At 45.1% G+C, this 20,264-nt stretch overlaps 10 protein-coding genes across 10 annotated transcripts; 5 read left to right on the top strand and 5 right to left on the bottom strand.

The window, feature by feature from the left end:
* Positions 1-85: 85 nt before the first annotated feature.
* On the bottom strand, positions 86-423 carry N7469_001963 (uncharacterized protein; the record flags this gene model as incomplete). Its single annotated transcript, XM_056640883.1, has 3 exons — positions 86-136; positions 202-321; positions 409-423. The coding sequence occupies 3 exons, from the start codon at positions 421-423 to the stop codon at positions 86-88; spliced, it is 186 nt and encodes a 61-aa protein (XP_056503377.1).
* Positions 424-3,275: 2,852 nt separating this feature from the next.
* On the bottom strand, positions 3,276-3,836 carry N7469_001962 (uncharacterized protein; the record flags this gene model as incomplete). The annotated part of the gene is made up of 2 exons (XM_056640882.1): positions 3,276-3,759; positions 3,826-3,836. 2 exons carry the CDS (start codon positions 3,834-3,836, stop codon positions 3,276-3,278), a joined length of 495 nt encoding a protein of 164 aa, XP_056503376.1.
* Positions 3,837-5,175: 1,339 nt separating this feature from the next.
* N7469_001961 (uncharacterized protein) lies at positions 5,176-5,953 on the top strand (the record flags this gene model as incomplete). The annotated part of the gene is made up of 2 exons (XM_056640881.1): positions 5,176-5,629; positions 5,712-5,953. 2 exons carry the CDS (start codon positions 5,176-5,178, stop codon positions 5,951-5,953), a joined length of 696 nt encoding a protein of 231 aa, XP_056503375.1.
* A 2,602-nt stretch (positions 5,954-8,555) lies between these two features.
* Positions 8,556-8,914, top strand: N7469_001960 (uncharacterized protein; the record flags this gene model as incomplete). The annotated part of the gene is made up of 2 exons (XM_056640880.1): positions 8,556-8,854; positions 8,908-8,914. 2 exons carry the CDS (start codon positions 8,556-8,558, stop codon positions 8,912-8,914), a joined length of 306 nt encoding a protein of 101 aa, XP_056503374.1.
* Positions 8,915-11,431: 2,517 nt separating this feature from the next.
* Positions 11,432-11,662, bottom strand: N7469_001959 (uncharacterized protein; the record flags this gene model as incomplete). Its single annotated transcript, XM_056640879.1, has 1 exon — positions 11,432-11,662. One exon carries the CDS (start codon positions 11,660-11,662, stop codon positions 11,432-11,434), a length of 231 nt encoding a protein of 76 aa, XP_056503373.1.
* Positions 11,663-12,206: 544 nt separating this feature from the next.
* N7469_001958 (uncharacterized protein) lies at positions 12,207-13,008 on the top strand (the record flags this gene model as incomplete). Its single annotated transcript, XM_056640878.1, has 4 exons — positions 12,207-12,254; positions 12,354-12,429; positions 12,484-12,711; positions 12,767-13,008. 4 exons carry the CDS (start codon positions 12,207-12,209, stop codon positions 13,006-13,008), a joined length of 594 nt encoding a protein of 197 aa, XP_056503372.1.
* A 1,106-nt stretch (positions 13,009-14,114) lies between these two features.
* N7469_001957 (uncharacterized protein) lies at positions 14,115-15,014 on the bottom strand (the record flags this gene model as incomplete). Its single annotated transcript, XM_056640877.1, has 1 exon — positions 14,115-15,014. The coding sequence occupies one exon, from the start codon at positions 15,012-15,014 to the stop codon at positions 14,115-14,117; it is 900 nt and encodes a 299-aa protein (XP_056503371.1).
* Positions 15,015-16,057: 1,043 nt separating this feature from the next.
* On the top strand, positions 16,058-16,407 carry N7469_001956 (uncharacterized protein; the record flags this gene model as incomplete). Its single annotated transcript, XM_056640876.1, has 2 exons — positions 16,058-16,102; positions 16,162-16,407. 2 exons carry the CDS (start codon positions 16,058-16,060, stop codon positions 16,405-16,407), a joined length of 291 nt encoding a protein of 96 aa, XP_056503370.1.
* A 960-nt stretch (positions 16,408-17,367) lies between these two features.
* On the bottom strand, positions 17,368-18,198 carry N7469_001955 (uncharacterized protein; the record flags this gene model as incomplete). Its single annotated transcript, XM_056640875.1, has 1 exon — positions 17,368-18,198. The coding sequence occupies one exon, from the start codon at positions 18,196-18,198 to the stop codon at positions 17,368-17,370; it is 831 nt and encodes a 276-aa protein (XP_056503369.1).
* A 1,271-nt stretch (positions 18,199-19,469) lies between these two features.
* Positions 19,470-19,873, top strand: N7469_001954 (uncharacterized protein; the record flags this gene model as incomplete). Its single annotated transcript, XM_056640874.1, has 2 exons — positions 19,470-19,516; positions 19,603-19,873. 2 exons carry the CDS (start codon positions 19,470-19,472, stop codon positions 19,871-19,873), a joined length of 318 nt encoding a protein of 105 aa, XP_056503368.1.
* Between the last annotated feature and the right edge of the window lie 391 nt (positions 19,874-20,264).

Here is a 20,264-nt window from a genome sequence, read left to right as displayed (position 1 = left end):
GGGCAAAAACTTGGAGAAATTCCTCGATTTGAGATCAATATAATAGCGCAGGGACCAGAATTTATGTCCCTACTGCGAGAAAAGTCTACCAATCAAAAAATTCCAGGAAACCCAGAGCCGTAGCATGCAGGCTAGCCTGCAACTGGATAAAATCTACAAGACCCCGGTCTGCTGATCCCTCAGCCTCATCGGAATACATACCCTGAGTGGCAAAGATTGGACTCGTAAATACGGACGGAAACTCAGGGGATGCCACCACACCGCAAGATACCCTCGCTTCTCGACCTGAGCCACGTTATGTCCCTGCGCTTTGCGAAGACGCTAATGAAACTCGGTGAAACAAACGTACCATCTATGTACTGTAGCTAGACACTTGGCCAGGCTTCATTGTTAAAGTGGCCCACGTACTGCCAGTGTGTCCATGATGTAGTGAGGGGTCTGCGATCTACATCCTATCCTGCCTTTAGCCACTGCAGCGAAAAGACAGAGAAGGAACACTAAGTCCCTGTCAGTGGAACAGAGCTTTGTGAGAATGCCATACAGAGCTTGGAATTCGACATCTAGAGATCAATTACGAGGGATGGGCAAAAGTAACCTCGACCGATAATTTCCAGATGGCTGAACCCTTAAAGTTAAGAGCTTTACTTTACCGCCGTGCAAATTCCTCGTATAAAATGGGCAAGGCCTACAGAATGTGAGCAGTGGTACGAGGGTCTCGCTTGCTTGGTAGAAGTAGAGAAGAGTCGATATACTTCTCATATATATAGTGCTTTAGGAAGGCAAGAGGGTTACAGGAACAAGGAAAGAGTGTAGTTGGTGACCACCGTTTTCCGGAAGCACTGTATTTTCGGAACAGGATCTGAGTTTTCATTAGGAGGAGGAACCCGGCATATGATTGATAGTGGATGACCAGGGAAATTGGCATTGGACGATTCTTGAGCCAACCACTGAGACGTAATGCAACAGTGTGAGGACGGTTAATACGACAGCTAGGCCACTTGCACATCCTGTATTGGATACTTAACTTTGATCCAGGCTAAACATTGCTAGTGCTATACAACTCAATGCGATAACAATGAAAGCTGCTTTAGATAATATTACACATGAAGAGATGACATTGCTGCGGCTCAAGGGGTTTAATAATCCAGCACTCAGGATGGTTTAAAATCATGCTTAGGGCTTTCCACCATATTGACTTCTTTGTCTAAATATGAAGGGAGCCGTTTTCAAGACGAGGTGTCCGGAATATTTGACGGTACGAAGTAGATAAACCCTTCCGATTTGAATGTTCTGAATCATACCTCGTGCATTCTTATTTGACTACAGAATAAGTCAACTGAAATTGCTCAGATATCCTAAAATACCCGCTGTGATTCACAAAATTGATAAATAGAGCTAGCAGCCTTAACTGGTGATTAATTTGGGGAGATTTAGAGATATTATAGATAAACAAAGTACCCTAGCTATTTCTTGAGATAGATGCAAACAGCGCAACAGTCGTGAGCGCAATTACTGCATGTGGAACCTGTATGAAGATAAACTTGAGGCCCTTTATAACATTCACACTACTTCATCAGCATGCTTCGAATCCCCGTTTGCTATTTGGTTGTCCTACACAAATAAAAACGCAAGCCAACTGAGAGGACCCTTGTGCGGGTACTCGAGATGGAATAAATTCCTCTCGTAGAAATTCCCCACATTTTCCTGCGTCACTATCGTGCGATGTGCACTGGATTCTTGTTAGTATTTCACAGTATTGTATGAAAGAGAGACATTGAAGGCCTCTTACTTTGTTAACGGAAATGTCCATAATGAGGCGTTATGTGGCAGGAAAAGTAAGAATCACGAAAATGAGGATGAGAAATGTAAGATCGGAGAGATGGGAAGCTTAAAGGCATAGCCGGTCACGAGAAATGTGATACTAGTGGCACGTGATGGTGGGCCCGCTGCAAATTACAAGGCAGACGACCGAAACCATGCTTTTGCGAGTGCATCTTGATTATTCAACCTCATTGGAATTGTAAGACTCAGATACTGATATGTGTACATAATGAATAATTAGGATCGACTTTGCCTCGTTGTCATCTACACCCCGTCATTTACTCTCCCTCCAGTAAAATCCAGCAAAAGTCCTAGCCATATCTCCATCTTTTCCTTCAGCAATATCATCTTTCCTTCTTTATTACTCTGGACAAAGGACTTGACAAATCGAGGCTGCCATGATAGGGCCAGTCAATTGTGTAGAAATTTTGCAAGCACCTTAAAGATGCGTGACTCAATACTGGGAAGGACATTTTTGACGGACTCCCGAAACTCCTCACGTGAGGTCCATTCCATCTTTACGATGTGAAGGTTTTGAAGGGTGGCGATGACATAATACAGTCGATGAAAAGGGTGAAAAACGAACAGAATTGAGAGGGACCACTGAAAAATGACAGGTTACTCCAAAATAGAAAGGATATGTACCCAATGGCACGTGATGACTTGGAGCCGCGAAACATGTCGAGTCTTTTGTAGCCTTGTCCCTGGTATAAGGACTATGACCGAGGGGATGGTTTTGCGAGTGCATCTTCAATATTAGGTTTTTTAAAAGAAATTTAAAATGCTAATATATACTTGGATAATTACTAGGGTCAATTTGCTTCTATAGATCAAAGCTTATGTATTCAAAACACATTTGACGGGCGACACTCAACGCTTTTCTGACACAGACATACCTCAAGAGCATATTCCCAAAGCTCAATTTAGTCCACCCCGTCAATTGATGATCTACGCTAGGGCCTTAGCAGTTGGTGCCCCAGAGAACAAAAGCTGTCACCAGGGTAGAAGCTATTTTCGCTATTGACTGTAGAGCCTTGCATTCAATTACTCTATTAGCAGGCATTCAACAAGCAGCAAAGTAGTTTCTGTATCAGTAATAGGATGGGTAGCGCCATGTTAGTAGGAGCTATTGTAATTTTTCAATGGTTTACACGCTTACATGCAGGCTAAGTGTCCAGAGTTGTCTTACGCTACTCGTAGTGGGATACAGGCGCTGGCACATACGGCATGTTCTTGTCAGCATCTGTCTCCTGGTCAGGATGTCCAGGGTGTCGAAGCAAGATGATTGGTCTAGAAAGAAAGAGAAGACGCTAATGCAGTGGTCAAATACGACGCCATAGACCTGTTACGTGTCCTTACAGGCAGAGGCTCCTAGGAGTTGCTTGAGATAATTGAAACATCATCTTCTAGAAGCAAAAATGCATTGATCCTTTTATATACCACGTGAAGACCGGTCAAGCGTGTAGGAATAACATAGGTTCCTCCTTGAAAGTGCGTGACTCAATACAAGCCAGAACATTTTTGAGTGACTTGCCAAATTCTTCAAGAGAAGTCCATGTCTCCTTGACAATGGGAGAATTGTAAAGTCTGGCGATCACATAGTTCAACTGATGAAACGGGCGGGCAATGAACGTAATCAATCGGCGTGAAGAAATCCCATTTCTTGATCCGAAATGCCGAGCCAGTAGGGTTAGAATAAGAAGATCCTTATCATTGTGAAGCTTGAGCATGGCGTGGGCGACATTTTTGACGTCCTGGTTCTTAGACAAGTTGCGTAATGCTTCTCCGCAGTAGCGCTTTTTTCGTAGATTCTGACAACCAATGACTATCAGCCTGGCTGAGTCCCTGGTGATGTTGCCCAGTTTCAACGCTTTAGCAACCGGTGGGATTCCCATAAACCAAAGCTGGTAAGCAATCAGCACCGATGTGGCGTCCGCCCTTTGAGATTTTTCAGTACTTCGATCTCATAAAATGCCTTTTCAAGAAGGAAATGCACAATCTAACCTTGAAGCCATAGTTGATATTTGGGCTACTATCTTTGATTTGAATCCTTTGGGGTGTGGTCGGTGGGCCATGACAGCTGTGTTCGAAGCAAGTATTTGCTGTTTTATATACAATATCTTTTGTATTGTACTTGCCGTGCCGATCGGCTGTGTTCTTCCTCTAAGGGTACTTCGATCGGCAAACAGATCTTTCTGATATGTCCGATGGTCGCAAATTCGCAAATTCGAACACTGATGATCTGAAGCTGATCGTTTCTGCAGTGTGGTTTTCAATTTGCTTTTGTATGTTCCTCCAAGAATTGATGGCCGTATTATGGGGTTATCAGCTCCAGCCTAGTGCAAGAAGATGAGGCTAGCACATGGGCAAACGTCATCGATCGCACCGTTGCTTCGTACAATCTTCCGTTGCATGTATGGTACTTTTCGGTCCACTTGTTTGTGCGGGCATTGATTTCAAGTGTCAAAGCCCTATACATTTCGTTCTTAGTTATGTGACTGTCAAATTGGGGTATGAACGCAAACTCCGACACTTGTCATAAGCCCGTACCATGAATCGATTGGCTTCTGAGAGCCAGCTAGCTCCGAAGGCAAATGACACAAATAGAGATGATAGCCAATGGGGCATATATTCGGTGTCTACCGATTAGGCATCCCAGCATTGCGAACAATCTAGCATGCGAACAGCCGCCCGGCACTTATGCAGGAGCTCCTAGGAATTGCAAGAACCGATTGGCTGAGATGCACACTTGGCAACTGATTTTCCACCCGGCTTCCTACCTGGCTTCCCACCTGATTTCCCACCTGATTTCCCACCTGGCTTTCCACCTGATTTCCCACCTGGCTTTCCACCTGATTTCCCACCTGATTTCCCACCTGATTTCCCACCTGATTTCCCACCTGATTTCCCACCTGATTTCCCACCTGATTTCCCACCTGATTTCCCACCTGATTTCCCACCTGATTTCCCACCTGGCTTTCCACCTCGTTTCCCAACTATTCTTCCACCTGATTTCCCACTTGGTTTCCCTTCTTTTTTCCAGTTTTCCCATCTATTTTCCCACCCGGCTTCCTACCTGGCTTCCCACCTGATTTCCCACCTGATTTCCCACCTGGCTTTCCACCTGATTTCCCACCTGATTTCCCACCTGGCTTTCCACCTCGTTTCCCAACTATTCTTCCACCTGTTTTCCCACCTGGCTTTCCACCTGATTTCCCACCTAGTTTCCCACCTATTCTTCCATCTATTTTCCCACCTGGTTTCCCACCTGATTTCCCACCTGATTTCCCACCAAGTTTCCCACCTAGTTTCCCATTTGCCTGCACACGGAACGCTGATAACCACATCACGAGAATGGTGACCAATCATCATAAGCCGCTTACTGTCAGCGAAGCGATACGAAGAGTCCAGCTCTGCAGTAAAAGGTTACAGTCCCTTGCAACTCTCGACGGACTCTCAAAAAGACAATATGAGGATGCCCGGCACTTGCTTGATCATACGCAGAAGTCTAAGAAACGCGTTTATTACAGGCTCTTCCTACAAGATCTTATCGAGAATGCTGGTGGCGCTGGTGATGCTGGCGACGCTGGTAACCCTGATTTAGTTCTTGTCATGTTATGTGCTATAGCCCTCGGCCAAGTCAAAGTTGCAAACATGACGAAAAGCAACAGATACAATCTTGCACGTCAGCTCATTGCCATGAAAAGCGAATTCAACTGTACAATATTGCATGAACTCGCAGGAAAACCTTCAAATCCATCCACTACAGATGAGACCGGTCACAACCCGACTGGAATGAAGGGGAGACGTAAGTTAAACCTCGCTATTTGATACTCAGCAATCTAAAAATGAATACATAGATATTGAATACATGTTCTCACGCGCTCCAGTGGAACTCATTGACCACTCAATTAAGCTCGTTCCTCATGCCATCCAGTCGAGTCAACTCTGGATTTCAGAAAGACAGGCAAACGATTCTCGAACAAATTGCTTGACGACAATGATTCCCCGAGATGAAAATGCTGATATTCCGATCACGTTCTGGGTGGGGCAACGAGCAGGTATGGAGATACTCAACAACCTGAAATTGCAGCCTACTTGGTCATCTTCACAAGGGCATCTATCACTTTAACTTCGTGTCCCGGAGGTATCGGAAATCTTTGTTTTTCGCGTACGTTGTCATGCGTTCTTGTTTCCGATGGGTTTGACGGGTGCATTATCATGATCAGAGTTCCTTTGCCCTCCAGTATTCTTTCTTCATCCGCCGCTTCGAATATCCAGAAAGTAAGATATTCTTCTTCGCCTCTGAGGGCAACAGTGCCAGGGGAGTTTTGGCTAGACGTAGCCATTTGGGTGACCCGGCTACTTGTAATACGTCGCCCGCTAGATTAACTTAAGCAACTTCTGGGATCGTACCTTAGTAGAAGACACCACAAAAATTGCAACCACAACGTACTTGAGATATCGGTTTGGTGAAAGGGGAGGGCTATGATGAGAAGAGTCTATTAGCTAGTTGAAGATCAAGACGAACAAGGGACCTACTTACAATTTTGCTGTTTCACGGGACTTCGCAGGTAATCGGAGAATAGGGAATCCTTTGCAGTGGTACAAGTGGTCTGCTGATAATAAAATGAGATGAACGTGCCGCAATACCTTAGGCCGTCTGGCTTGTCTGCCCGAGTGCCCAACTTGAGTAAGGAAGTGGGATGTCGAGGGGTAGCACAGGACCATTGTCGGCTCGGTGTAACATTCATCCGCTAATTGTGGTTCTTGTGAAAATTGTAAAACAGAACGTTATTCGTCATTTGTTCAGAGGAACACATTAAATTCAAGGGCAGATAAAAGACTAGCATAATTAATTAAGGGTGTTTAGACCTATGGAGGCACGAGGCGGGTTTGGAGAAAGTAGTAAAAACACAGGCGAGAAACTAGGTGTGAAAATCAGGTGGGAAATCAGGTGGGAAAAAATAGATGGAAGAATAGGTGGGAAACGAGGTGGAAAGCTAGGTGGGAAATCAGGTGGGAAAACTGGGAAAAAGAGGGGAAGCCAAGTGGGAAATCAGGTGGGAAATCAGGTGGGAAATCAGGTGGGAAACTAGGTGGGAAAATAGATGGAAGAATAGGTGGGAAACTAGGTGGGAAACTAGGTGGGAAACTAGGTGGGAAATCAGGTGGGAAACCAGGTGGGAAAATAGATGGAAGAATAGGTGGGAAACTAGGTGGGAATCAGGTGGAAAGCCAGGTGGGAAATCAGGTGGAAAGCCAGGTGGGAAACTAGGTGGGAAAATAGATGAAAGAATAGGTGGGAAACTAGGTGGGAAATCAGGTGGGAAATCAGGTGGGAAATCAGGTGGGGAACTAGGTGGGGCTTGTCTTAACCCTATCTACGCGGCTCCGCGGTTGCTGAGTATGTAAATAACGCTCACTTTTGATAATAGACGAATTACATACAGATGAGACTTAGGATTGGCCAGGGAATTCGGTCTCTGCAGCCAGTTTGAAGTTTCGGTTGGCTATAGTGATTACGCCCAAATTCTCTGTTTCAGAGTCAAGACCGGCAAGGCGACTTCATTGGTGGCCGCTAGCTCATCGTAATCGACTTGACTAAACGTCCCTTTCAGATGTCAACGCGAATGACGGAAGATATGTTCAATATGCAGACCTAGACCACATAGGCCACATACAGTGGTGCAGAGGCGTCATAATTAACACAAAGAGGTAAAGAAACTGGACCAGCAATTGATTCGCTAGCGAGATTCAGACCTTCATGATCTTCCCTCTGATATACACCACTCGCATTATTCCCAGTCACATTAAGAGAAGTCAAGGACTGGTAAGTTAAATTCTTTTATTTTGCTGCTCCCACCATTACCGGGGGATCAATTGTCTAACTGGTTCAAAACATATCAGCTATTTGGGGTAGCGAAACTCTTTACAGGAAATTCCTGAAGATTAGTATGGCTACCACACAGGACGCGGAGGAACAGCCCTCTAATCGATGGATATCGTGCTTCGTCACAATATCATTAGTCCCCAAATCAAATTTGCAAGGTTTGCATCGAGGAATGATAGTCATTGCATGGTAGGTACTGCAGGGATCATTGGCTCCGAGCTCATCCTATTTCCCATTGCTTCGTTGTCCTTTCACCGCTATCATGAGGATATGAAATGCATCTTTGCCTCAGCCAAGGCATTTCAAAAAGGAAATCCATGTATATAAGAAAACGGGATTTTTCCCACTCATGTAATAGATGTTCAGCTATATCGCAATTTGAAGGTATATGACACCGTAAGGGTCATCAGCCTCCCCGAATAGCCGGCCTCTCGCATACAAACAAATTCTTTCAGTTTTTCTTTTATCTCGGCAAACTATGGGGCTGGCCTATCACGAAAAGTCCTGTATCTTATTGGATCAAATACTGTTGGAATCGAAAAAGATATACCTCTGTCCATTGTGCCATATTCTCTATTCTGATGCGTCAGCCCTTTTCAAACATTGCCGAGATAAAGGGAAGCGAGACCCCACGGACTTACTACACAAGGGTATCGGGGCAGTGAATCAAAAGGGTGGTTTCGGCGGCTTTTTGTCAAGCCTTGGAATTGCCATTGGATGGGAAGATATAACAGTAGAAGATCTGCCGTTGCGACTTGATAAACCAGGCCCCCGAAACTATGGAGCTTGCCTTAAATTTAAATTCATCGTCGACGGTCAGACTCGCTTAGACCCTCTCAATATGGAGAAGAGGTTGGCAATCATGAAAGAGATAGCCAGGAAAGCAGCGATACATTACGCCTGCCCATCGTGTATGAAAGGGTTTGCGACCTATCATGGCGTATCCAACCACTGCGAGGAAGAAAAAGACGAAAATCACATGGGTCTTCTGTCGGAGGGACAGAGCGATTTCTTGAATTTCTATGAGAAGGCTATGGGCCAGAGGATTAATTGTGGCACGGTGACGATCAATTACAACGAATCCGGCAAGCCTTATTATGGCGAATGCTTTCGACTTGAAGAGATTCTCAAACACAAACGGTAAGACACAGTCATCTAGCTTTGGGCCATTTTTCTGACATCACAGCAATCAGGGTTTGAAGTGAAAGTTGGCTAGCATGAGCAATCTCGAAGTGGGCCACTCGCCCAGTTCATGCATAGTGAAAGCTGACGTGCATTCCTATGTAAAGTCAATACAAAGGTTCCTGTTTCATTTTCGAAAAAATGGTCAAATATCATTGGCAGATAGTGACTTAGAGGCTTTTGATTGGACATATTTCCAGTGACCCACAACCCTTTGTGACATCTTCTATTGGAAGGTATCGTAACATAATAAGGGGCGCCGATCTGGAAGCTAGCCCCATGTAGATCCGTAATAGATCTGTAAGTGTGGTCTGGATTATGTATTACGAATACCTTACAAGCGACAAAAATGACCCATACAAGTGAGATTGGACCAAAATTCCTTTTGCATGAACCGACCGGGGTAGTGTAGCCGAAGCATGGCATACATCGATGTGGTACTTTGGAGCTGTTGGTTTTCAGGGACTGGGCGAGCCAATGCGAGGTGGGATCTTTGGTACGAATCCACGCTTTCACCAGTGTATAAGACCACATCTTCGCTCATGACCCATGTATTGAATGATATGCACTCGAATACTCAACGACATCTACTCTACTATGCTGTCCAATGTCAGTAGTGAGCGAACTTTAGTCTATAAAATAGGCTAAATACTATTGTGATTCTGACTTCGAGATGCGTGCTGACAATCTGTTTTCTAAGGGATCGTCCATTCAACAATTTTCCCTCAGCACAGCTTCCACAGAAGCCGGGTCTACATTTTGTGACACATCATCAGGTCATTGCACTTGGAATGAAGACCAACAGCTTCCAGAATGCGTTTGGCGGATGGATGATGTTGAAACACTCTTTCAGAAAGATGACACACATTCAATCGTTCTATTGGAGAAATTCAGGTTTGTCGGAAGAAGAAATTTACTCGGGGGAACATATAAACCTCTAAGTCATAGCTGGGATTTTAATCCGAAGGAATTGGATTCGGAGACGTGCGGTCGTGCTGCTGGAGAACTATACTGGGAAAGCCTGGATAAGGTAAAGCGAATAGGTTTTGGCTCTATGGTACAGCAGGCACTTGAAATTCCTACCTCTGAGCTTAAAAGTACAATTTGGGAATACAAGTGGCTTCACACAAGTTTATATAGCTATTTCATGAGGAACATGAAAAAAGCTGATCTCTTGCTCAAGGTGAAAGGAGTATGCTTCCAAATATTGGTCGCAGAGCAGACACTTACTGACGCGAACTGGCAGGAACTAGAAGAAATTGGTGCAGATTGTTTTATTCTCTATGTTCTCGAAGATGCACACAAATGTGTCCAAAAAGGCATGTTTGACGAGCTTGATCTGGTCCCGACCCTCTCTTCTTTTATAACCGGGCCCTTGGAAATCCACCTCAGTAAGCCTATATCGGCGAAGGCTGTACTACAGCAACTGGAAGTTCTTGAATTTCGCTACAAGCGATATGTCAATGAAGAGTGGAAAACCCCACTAGATACTTGCACTCGACTTATCGACGATTTCCAGGAATTGGGGCCATTGGGTTTCGCTAGATCCCTCACAAAGATGCAGCGTGCGTTGTACTCGAAGCTGTCTTTCAACTCTTTCAAGAAAGACGAACGGACTGGGGAGGAGGAACAAGCCCTGGCAAACTTGAATTTCCATTCAAATAGTATGATGTTTTTGGTCTCGGACTGTATAAATTGCCAAATCGTGGGCAAGTGGCAGTGGTTTCTGTGTGCAAAGGTTTGTAAAAAATATCTTACCAAAGACTCAATCTAATTTTTTTGGAAGGAACTCTCCTCTCTTCGCAACTTCTACGGAGTTGATGCGGTCAGAGCAGGCCTCACGGCAATTGACAGATCGGAATTAATGAAACAAAATGTTGATAGCTTGTTCAATTTGAAAGTGGAAATGAACAGCACGATGCCTTGTCTTCTTCCTCTCTACCATGCTGGAAGGAACGCAATGATACATGGAGATCTGGACCTCGCTAAGAAGATAATAGCCCGGAGCGCGGAGTATTCATCAGATTTCGGAAGAAGAGAAAAGCATACTGACGAATCTGTTTGGGAAACCTTCCAGCTTAATAGGTGTGTTCAGAAGGTCTCAGATTCCCCGACCGAAATTTCATCTTCTTGCCATGGTGGAAGTATGAACGCCCATGCTTTGACAAAGGAACAAATGCTCTACGACCCCTCACCACTTTCAGAACATGTTGACAGTGGCCACTGGTTGAAGCATTTTCAAATCTCTAGTTTGAAGTATTGGTTCCAGTTGTCATGTATTAGGTGTTGACTTTTAGTGTTTGGGGTTACTTGTCTTCAAAGCTGTACCATTATTTACTTTTTGAGCATTCGGAATCAACTTTTTCAATTTTCCTTGTGAGTGATGTATCGGTTTAATGAGGATAGCCGGCCAAGTCAGTCTTCGTTTCTGGACCGTTGAGACTTTCTTTCATGAGGGTGTTACGAATCAAGTCTTGGTAAAAATTATTTTGTTCCGTCACTTCGACCGAATCTGGGCCAAAGGCGAGCCCTCAATTATGAGGTCTTGGCATAATCCTCCAGGCGCTCACAGAACTCTTCGACGGTGGCTCGAAACTCTTCCTGATCCATCGGCACGGCCCATGGCTGTCTCGCGTATGAATGCTCAAGTGAACGGCAAAACTTGATTCTCTTCTGAATTTGGTTTTCCTTGAAAAAGTCGATCATCTTTTCGATTATCCCAGGTGATAGAGAACTGTCGTGCTCCCACTTCAAAAGTCCCAGCATTACTAGGTCAAATATCCCAAGGGAATGGATGATTTCCTCGCATGCGTGTTTGTTTTCCTCAATAAACTTCGTTCGGTCTGCCGTGGAGGAAGATCGTGAATAGCGTAATGTTATCAAAGCAGAAAAGACTGTTATGTAATCAATGCAAGGCTGCCGGAAAAATTAAGTTTTCATTCACTTCAGGGGAGAAATTGTCTGACCTTCTTCTCTGGCATGGCGATACCGAGGGCAGTGGAATAGATTTTCCAAAATGCGATGTTGATGACGAAGAGGCATGAACCAGATGCAGCTTATGGGACATTCTTGTATTCAGGCACTGGACACATAGCCCCACAATTAACCATTTATGGCGTAAGTATATTTCGTACGTATTGTAAACATTACAATACCGCGGACAGCTTGGTATGGATCCCTCGAGAGGGGGATTTAGACGGTCTTTCCGGAACCATCATAGTCGCATCCTGATTCTGAGTACATGCATTTTGTAGGCTCCTTGACCTGCAATATCGTAAGGAGCTCATTCATGCGCTATTCCCTATCCAATATGCGAGGATTGCCGATCCGCAGTCCTGCTGACCACGAACATGTTTCGGTATGCCATTCCTTGTCTATAAATGGCCTCATCTCCCAAGCCTCGCTCAGCCGAATCCCTGCGCGTCCGAATTGCGAAACGAGAAACATATTTTGCTAGTTCCGTGTGACCGACACTATGGCACTCTTCAATAAGCCCGACGTTTATATCCTCCCTGTAATGTCCCAAGCGCAGGGTACACAGATCAACGCTCTCCTACAAAAAACGCGCTAATGAATTCATGTTTTAGGTGTTGAATTCTCTACTAACCAGTACGAGCACATCTCTACTCGTACAGGGCCGCCGCCCAGCCAAATGTGTCGACAGCAGATCCTCCAGAGTAACCAGCAGCAGCTTGCTTATTCGTGGGTACCCAACGAGTCGTTGAATCGACCTACCATGGCTCCTTGCAGCCCTTTTACAACTGCTAGAATTTCTCAATATCCGGGAAACCAATATGCCAAAGATAATCCGCAAGGTGTGTTACATTATGCATATCTCATGGCAGAACTGACCTTCCTTTCGATGAATAGGTAGCCAAAGAGAACGAATTAGCGAACTTATGAACAATATCTTTTTATCGCTGATGTACCGAAAATCTCGCTCCATTGCTTTGGATCTGAAGACATTATACCGCGACGCATTTGCCACACTCAAACCAGCAACATTATCAATGGTTATGGGTGCGTGGAAGGATTATATTGACAATACGCAACGCACAAATTATCACGGCAATGGCAGGTCATACGAGCTCTCGATCAATTGCCTTTACTAATTTCGCAAAGATGCAGGCGGGGTGCTTTTGGATATATTATTGAAAGATTTTGGAAAGTCACAGCCAATCTTTCTTAGGCAACTCTCTCACGCGTTGCAGTGTATCGAGATCGATCAATTCGATGAGCGGGTACTGAAATGGAGCATTGCTGTGAGAAAACTCGAATTTTTGGGGATTGAGGTACGATGCCTTTAATCACACCCTTTTTGAGCTTCTGACAAACCATCCTCTGTTGTGGTCACAAATTTTGTCTGACATGCCATGGACCTACTGAGTGAAGAATCAATTAACTTTGATCCCAGGGCCCCAGTGAAAAGTCTTCCAAAATTACGATAGATCTCAGACGCCCAGCACATGGTCATATACCATCGCCATTGGGAACGAGCGAAATGTCTTGTATACACAATGTCAAGGCTACCTCACTTTCAGACCATTATTAATATAAGAATTTTCCATTGTCTTCCCTGACACAGCCGGCCGAATTATCTTCGGGTTGAGTTTGAGTTAAAATGTAACTGATCAACAAACCATCGGTTCCAAGCCCGGCGTCAAGAATCCATTCCATTCTTCCGCTAAGACGGCATGAAAGCCATCTCCAGGAATACCTCTCCTCCGCTTGAAGTATGAATATATTCCGTACCTACGGGCGAACAAGGAGCCTGAAACACGGGCTTTAAAGCTTGAGGCAACTGGGCAAAAGGTCCTGGAGACCAATCACTTTACTCTGGGAATACTGTATTTGGGTGAAAAGACTATTCAACACATCTGATCCAAAGGCAGAGGATCGTTGCATCCTGATTGTGCGTTCTTGAGAATATCACTGCATCAGTTATTATTGCGGAGCTCCCTAGCTGCAGAATCAGCCTAACCGATGGCATAAGAACAGCAAGAATCTGTCATGACACATCATCAACCAGCTTCAAATTCATTGAAAGTGTCTTTCCACGTCTTACTACAATACTTCGGCCTTGTACATCTTTTCCTCGAAAGAGAATTTTGTTTTGTTCAATAGAGTAATCCGCCCATGATGCTTAGTTCGTCCGCGTGGGAAAGTGAGAGTTGTAGAGCGAAAGGAATGTCAAAACAGACTGAATTACTGAAACGAACTAGCATAGTACAGAGTAAGGCTCAGCGACAGCACTGCGATTCGTCGACGGAAAAACAAGATGGCTCGGGGAGTAGAATTTATAAGGCTCATTGCGAGCGCCAGTCTTCTGATGCCACTGCCCACTACAGCAAGCTGGGACGAATGAACATTGCGCATGATCTTCGTAGTCAATACTGAGGGCCCTGTCGATAGAGGCTGTAGCTGTAAAATCATCTGTGTGGCAGATGAATGATGCAGACGGAACACTGGTTGTCCGATTTCGAAATTTATCAATGAATTGCGCTCTAACATTTTTCGGTGCCATTTTTGGTTTTTCGAGTAGCGCAAGAACGGCTGCTTTAGCAATTTCGCTTAGGTTGGCCGGAAGCATTCCGCAGCCATCGTCTTCGATCTCTTCTAACGCCGTTAGATCTGTGCGAAACACAAATTTGGCAGAGGCTTCATCGAAACATCTTTGCATTTCGGACAGCTGCGTTTCATCCAGCGATTCGCAAAGCGCGCCGTTTGCCGGATTGGTCAGGTGAACAGTGCGATATATTTCGGACAGTGATTGAAGTGTTTCACCAGTAAGACCGAATGTCATTTCTTGCTGTGTCGACACCATGTCAACATGGATAACAAAACTCTTCACATGTATCATTCGATAAAGTAGCACGTTATCTTCTCCTGAGTCTCTTTTCGGTATCTCAATAAGGAGAGAGCACAGCGTCCAAAGGGATTGATCTTGAGATAGTAGCTCCGAAACATGTCGTTCAACATGGAAAGAGCTCCTCTTTTTCCGCCCAGGATATTTTGTAGCTGCTAAGAGCCACTCAGGAGGGTCAGGCCTCAGAACCACCTTTGTGGGCCCGCGCATTGCAGAACTTTGAGCAGGTGATGGGATCATGAATTTGGGCATTGGGTTTGAGAGATTTTGATTTTCCACAATTCTTCTATCTCTCTTATATGCGAATTTTGCGGGCCGGAATTGAAATTAACTCGCTACAAAATAAGACCCTTTGAGCTCTGCCAATGAAGATGGCTATGATCCTTTCTTTTTAGCAAACGGATCGACCCTCGCTCGGACTATCACTCGAGGCAATTGGATACGGACTATGGCGCGAGAAGTGTGACCCACCTGCTACTGAAGTGTTACATAGTGATTTTATGATCCTCTGGAGCATCGGGGGCCGAAAGGCAGTCGCTCGCTCATGTGCATGGACCCTCTTCGTCTCTCTATATCCAGTCACTAAAGTTAATCGACCGTAGAGACAAAAGTACAAAAATTACACAGAGTAGACTGTATTATATTCTGTACTAGCTCCGTACACTGGCCCGTAAGTTTGGGTGGGGATAATGCGGCGAAGGACATTTTCATAAGACCGATCGGAGTGCTATCTGGGACTTAAGATTGCATAACGTCGAAAATGAATCTGAATCCTCATTGTATAATATAAGATATACATCTCTCTGCGTATTGCTTGGTGATTGCAATATGGCAGGCCTGTCACGTTTCATTTTCGTTGATCAGAATTCAAGTTCCAGGAAAGGTATACTTCCATGAGCCCAGACTCTGCGTCGGATTTAAGTAACGCAGGATACAGGAGTTACTCAGTCATGTGAGCGATGACGACGAAGGAAAGAAAGATGTGATTTCAGGCAAAGGTGGCCTTGCAGCAAATGCAAGCAAGCTCGCGTCGACTGTCTGCCTCCCAACACAAATTCCTGCCCTTCCCCCTGCGAAAACAGAACTCCCGGGGAAAACGGTGAAAGTATGTACCTTGCCAACAAATAGCCATCAGGAGGAATTTACACTGAAGGCTGATTACCAATGCAGTTGGGAAGGATGGAAAGAAGCGAGTGCACTCACGTGTTGGACAGCATCATGGAACTTTGCGTTCCTGTCACTACCAGGAAGCAGCTAGTTTCCTCGAATACGACAAATCTTCACAACTTGCCTTTATGCCCACTAGCTGCGAAGCCGTTGGATCGTTGGAACTTCGTGAAGTAAGGCTCTTTTTTTGCGCGGTTATGTCCGATTGCAAGCTGATGTTAAGTGTATCTAGCCCGGTCAAAAATTTCCAACGAGAAATTCCACAATTAGCAAGCCTTATCTGGAACCGGAACATCAGCAGAAAAGGAGGAAGACAATATACTCTGGCAGTGATGAATATGGTTCTTCTGAGGGAGGCATCAATGGAGCCTCACTACAGAACAGGAAAGAACAGAATACTGGCGAGCAATTGCAGGAGGAAGCCCATTCCTCAATTGCTACTTGTGAACTGGCCTATGGAGCATCCATTGGCAGGTAAATCTTCCTTCCAGGATAACTTTAGGAAGCATTTCATGACTGACAAAAGTGGGTTTTTCAGTGCTGACCTCAACAAAGTGTCAATTAGAGACAGGGAATATTATACAGATCTTTCAAGGGGTACACTGGCAACGAACACTTGCGCGCAGTGCCTGCTTGTACAGGAAGAATTTTGGCCTCTTTGCCAGCGATACTCTTCGTACGTACTGCCATATAGTGAAGAAAGCTCGACATGCTGCACCAATATCGGTATTGCGCCGAAAAACCCGCAAGCCGATTTGAGTCATATGTTTTGTCTCGAGGTTCAGGAATTCCTCGTGGGTGGCTGCCCTAGGTATGAGATAGCCGCCCCATTTTTCACAAATGAACTGACATTTGAAAGACACGATCGAGTTCTTTTGAACGCTGAATTTCAGGAAGGAAAATTGAGATTGTCGTGTAACTATAGCACAAGTACATTCAATATTGAGGTTGTCTCCGAGGCCTTGAGAAGAGATAGGACGATAGGAAAAGCCAGGATACTAGTTGAATTTAGGTTCGTGCCCCAAGTTTCGCTCAGGCTACATATCTAACAATATCCGACCAGTTGCACTGCTCGTCGATATACGTAGGTTTTCGTGCAAGACCTTCCCTTCTGACACTGACGAGATCTAGCGCTTTCTCAATTCGAACGGCACTTTATGGTGAATATTTTCCCACCACAATTCCAGCGAGATTTTCAAATTTTATTGCGGAGGCTATTGCTACACATGAACAGAATTTGAAGGAAAGTCACCATCTCCTGGATGGCCAGATTCCATAATTGTGCCCCTGTATCAAGCCATCTTTATACCGCCCTAAACTGCTCTTGTCCCACCTTTTCGCATCAACTTGTCTTAGCATTTACCGGCTAAGGTGTACCACAACCTATGTCTCATATTGAAGTAATTCGAGAATTTTCATTTCTGTCCTCTCAGTCCACTCAAAATATAAATGCATACGCGATCTCATCCATAAACACGCCTCCCTCCATATGTGTCCTTCCAGTGAAATGGTAGTTCGGGGGCAGACAGTAGTTCCTTTTCCACAGTACCAATTGGCTATTGTGCATGAAGGTGTCCGTCTTTATCGCCATAGTTTTGCATAATTCTGAGTGATTCAAGGTGTAGGAAGCTTTTGCTATCTCAACATAGGGAAGAACAGAGCTGTTGCTGGCGTTTTCGTAAATGTCCTCCCACTTCATTGCGAAGCAAGTTCCACCGATTGAACACATCGTCCATTCTTGCCAGTCGTCACATGTAGGGACTAGCACGTTTCGATCTAGACCTCTATCATTCACCCCCACTTCTGTTACATCTCTGTTCGCGTACCATAATTCTACCAAGCGCATGTGACCTTGCATGGATGGTTTTATGCTGACAATGCAGATCTGGTGTACATGTAGATTCCGTGAATTCTTTTCCAGATGCCGAGCCCAAAAGCTTGCGGGAGATCGAATCATTTCCACCAGGGCCGGGACACCATCACCGAGAATAAGCACTCGACAACGTTCTTGAACAACAGTATCCATGAGCCGCATAGTGGGGTCGATCTCTCTTAAGGGGTTCATATATTTCTCAAAGTCGAGAAATTTGTTCGAAATTCCAAGCAGATGCGCAACTAGGGAGACTTCCGTGACTGTGAGCGTGCTCAAGAAAAGGTCGGTGAGCTCATAGAAGTCGACATTGACCATGATCATCTCGACAAGATAGGCGATGGTATTTCGAGAAGTTTGTGGAATCGCATGCATGAATTCCCCTGCGTTTCGTTCCATCGTCGAGTGGCGAGTATGAAGGTGTCCGTGCAGTTGAGTTTCTCTTCTGAGTATAATTCTGAGTGTAGTTATTAGTATTGAAGAAAATGAGAGGAAATGAAAGGAGGTGTAGCTATATAAACCCACCAACTTGTTGCGGCGGAAATTGAACAGAACAATGCCTCCTGAAGCCAATAGCGCACTGACGCAAGGTGCGGTAATGGCATATAGATTACCGACGACGAGAGTTGTTGCCCTGAAAAATCAAAGATACATGTGGATGTGGGGCTGGCTGTATTACACTTATCGTCAAAACCGTGGTAATTTTCTGACCTCGCAGTCTTGCTCTGGTCAGATTGCCTTGACAAGCAAGTTTCGAAAATTCTTGCTTGGCAAGAGGGACCACAGGGCATTTCGGGGCTTGCAGGCTCGGTGGGGTTTCTCGGGGGGTGTGCACCTTGTGAGAATTTGCTGGCCTTTCTTTGGGAGGCCTTCTCGTGACAGACCTTCGGAATTCTCAATTCAAACTTCGTCGATGCACCTTCTTATTAAAAACACTTCTATTAAAAGCCCAAAGTAGTCGTTCCGGTCAAAACCAAGAGACCTTTGGTTTACTTGCTTCTGTCTCTCCTGTAATCCGGATGATCGGCAGTGTCCTTGCCATAATATACCGGTAGAATTTGAGGCAACTCGCTATATCTGGCTGGTTCAAGTCTGGATCAATCTTAGCGTATGGCCCATGTTATATCGATGGCGTCCTCGTGGATATGTATTGCCCTCGGCTCCACCGTGGACAATCCCAATACAAGGGCCCATTCTGAGTAGACTGAACTCACCTACCATTCAAGTGATATAGCCTTACCTCCACATACACTCCCAGGAGCCACCCATGCTAGAGAATACGCGGAGGACATGCAAACATTGTGAAGGTACGTCAGTATCTGACGGAACTAACCCTGTCTTTGTTCACAGAGAGTCAATATAGAGCATTGCCTGGATTGGCTGCTCCTAGGGAATCTTGATAGCTCCGAGTACCCGGTTGACTCTGGCATCGAGGGTCTCGCTTAAAGAGTTTTGAGCTATCGCTCTAAATTTAAACGGGTAACAGCTGTACGGTCAGCATGTTCTTGAGAGAATTTAGAAGGCTGACTCGGCAAGTCCTTTCCAGCAAGGCTTGGACTCATGCATTGTTGATGCTACTGTACAATTTACCACTATGAGAACCCTGATTCTTTCTATTTCAGCGCGGATTCATTGTCAAATAAATAATACCTCAACCAGAACCAAACAGTATGCCTAATGACATGAACGTGACACCGTTCGCCAATTCGGAAATACGGTAATGCTTCCATTGTATCATGCTTATTGGCTCTTGCTAATGTGCCACGTTAGGACTATGTCAAACAACCCGTGCGAAAGCAACAGTTCCCTCCGAGTTGGATCTAACGGCCAATTCGCTGGTAGACCAGACGAACCCTCGCATGGTTCGAAGTGTGTGGAAACACGACCAACCAGCCAGGCTGCACCCGACATACCAGCCCAGCGCCCCGTGCAGTCTTTCATACCCTCAAGAGAGGAGGCTCAGTACGCTGCAGAAGTCGCTTTGAAATATTACCAGAACAATCTGGGTAGCATTTCATCCAGCGAGCTCAATGATCTGTATCAGATCAAGCAACATTTCCAAAGTCCCGGCTAGCTAGGTCGCCTTCTCGTTGACATGTCGCATATTCGCCAAGATGGGGTTGGAGACAAGCTCGCATGGACACCCTATCAACATTATATCCGAAGCCTGTCCATAGCTGATTGAGGATGTTGTGATATCTTCTTCCCTAGCTAGTTCGCAGCCTAACCTTGATGGTCTATGGACATATCTCTTCTTATTCTTTCCTCCGCGTTGTCATTCTTAGATCAGTTGGTCGGTACATGGCTTATTGGCCTCGGAGGTTGGTTGATGGTAGGCTCGAAGTAAAGATACGTAGCGAAGGTAATCCTGTATGGCAAGGAGGTATAATTGGGGATGTCTAGACGGTTCTCTGGCGGTTATGGTTGGCCGGTCACTGCCCTCGGTGTCAACATATGCGTAGAAT

Source organism: Penicillium citrinum, assembly GCF_028827155.1.
Source record: "Penicillium citrinum strain IBT 23319 chromosome Unknown utg000002l:1.0-3833315.0:1.0-3834789.0, whole genome shotgun sequence".
Classification (NCBI taxonomy): domain Eukaryota; kingdom Fungi; phylum Ascomycota; class Eurotiomycetes; order Eurotiales; family Aspergillaceae; genus Penicillium; species Penicillium citrinum.
Note: the sequence above shows the minus strand (reverse complement) of the source record. Positions and strands in the feature narration are given on the sequence as shown.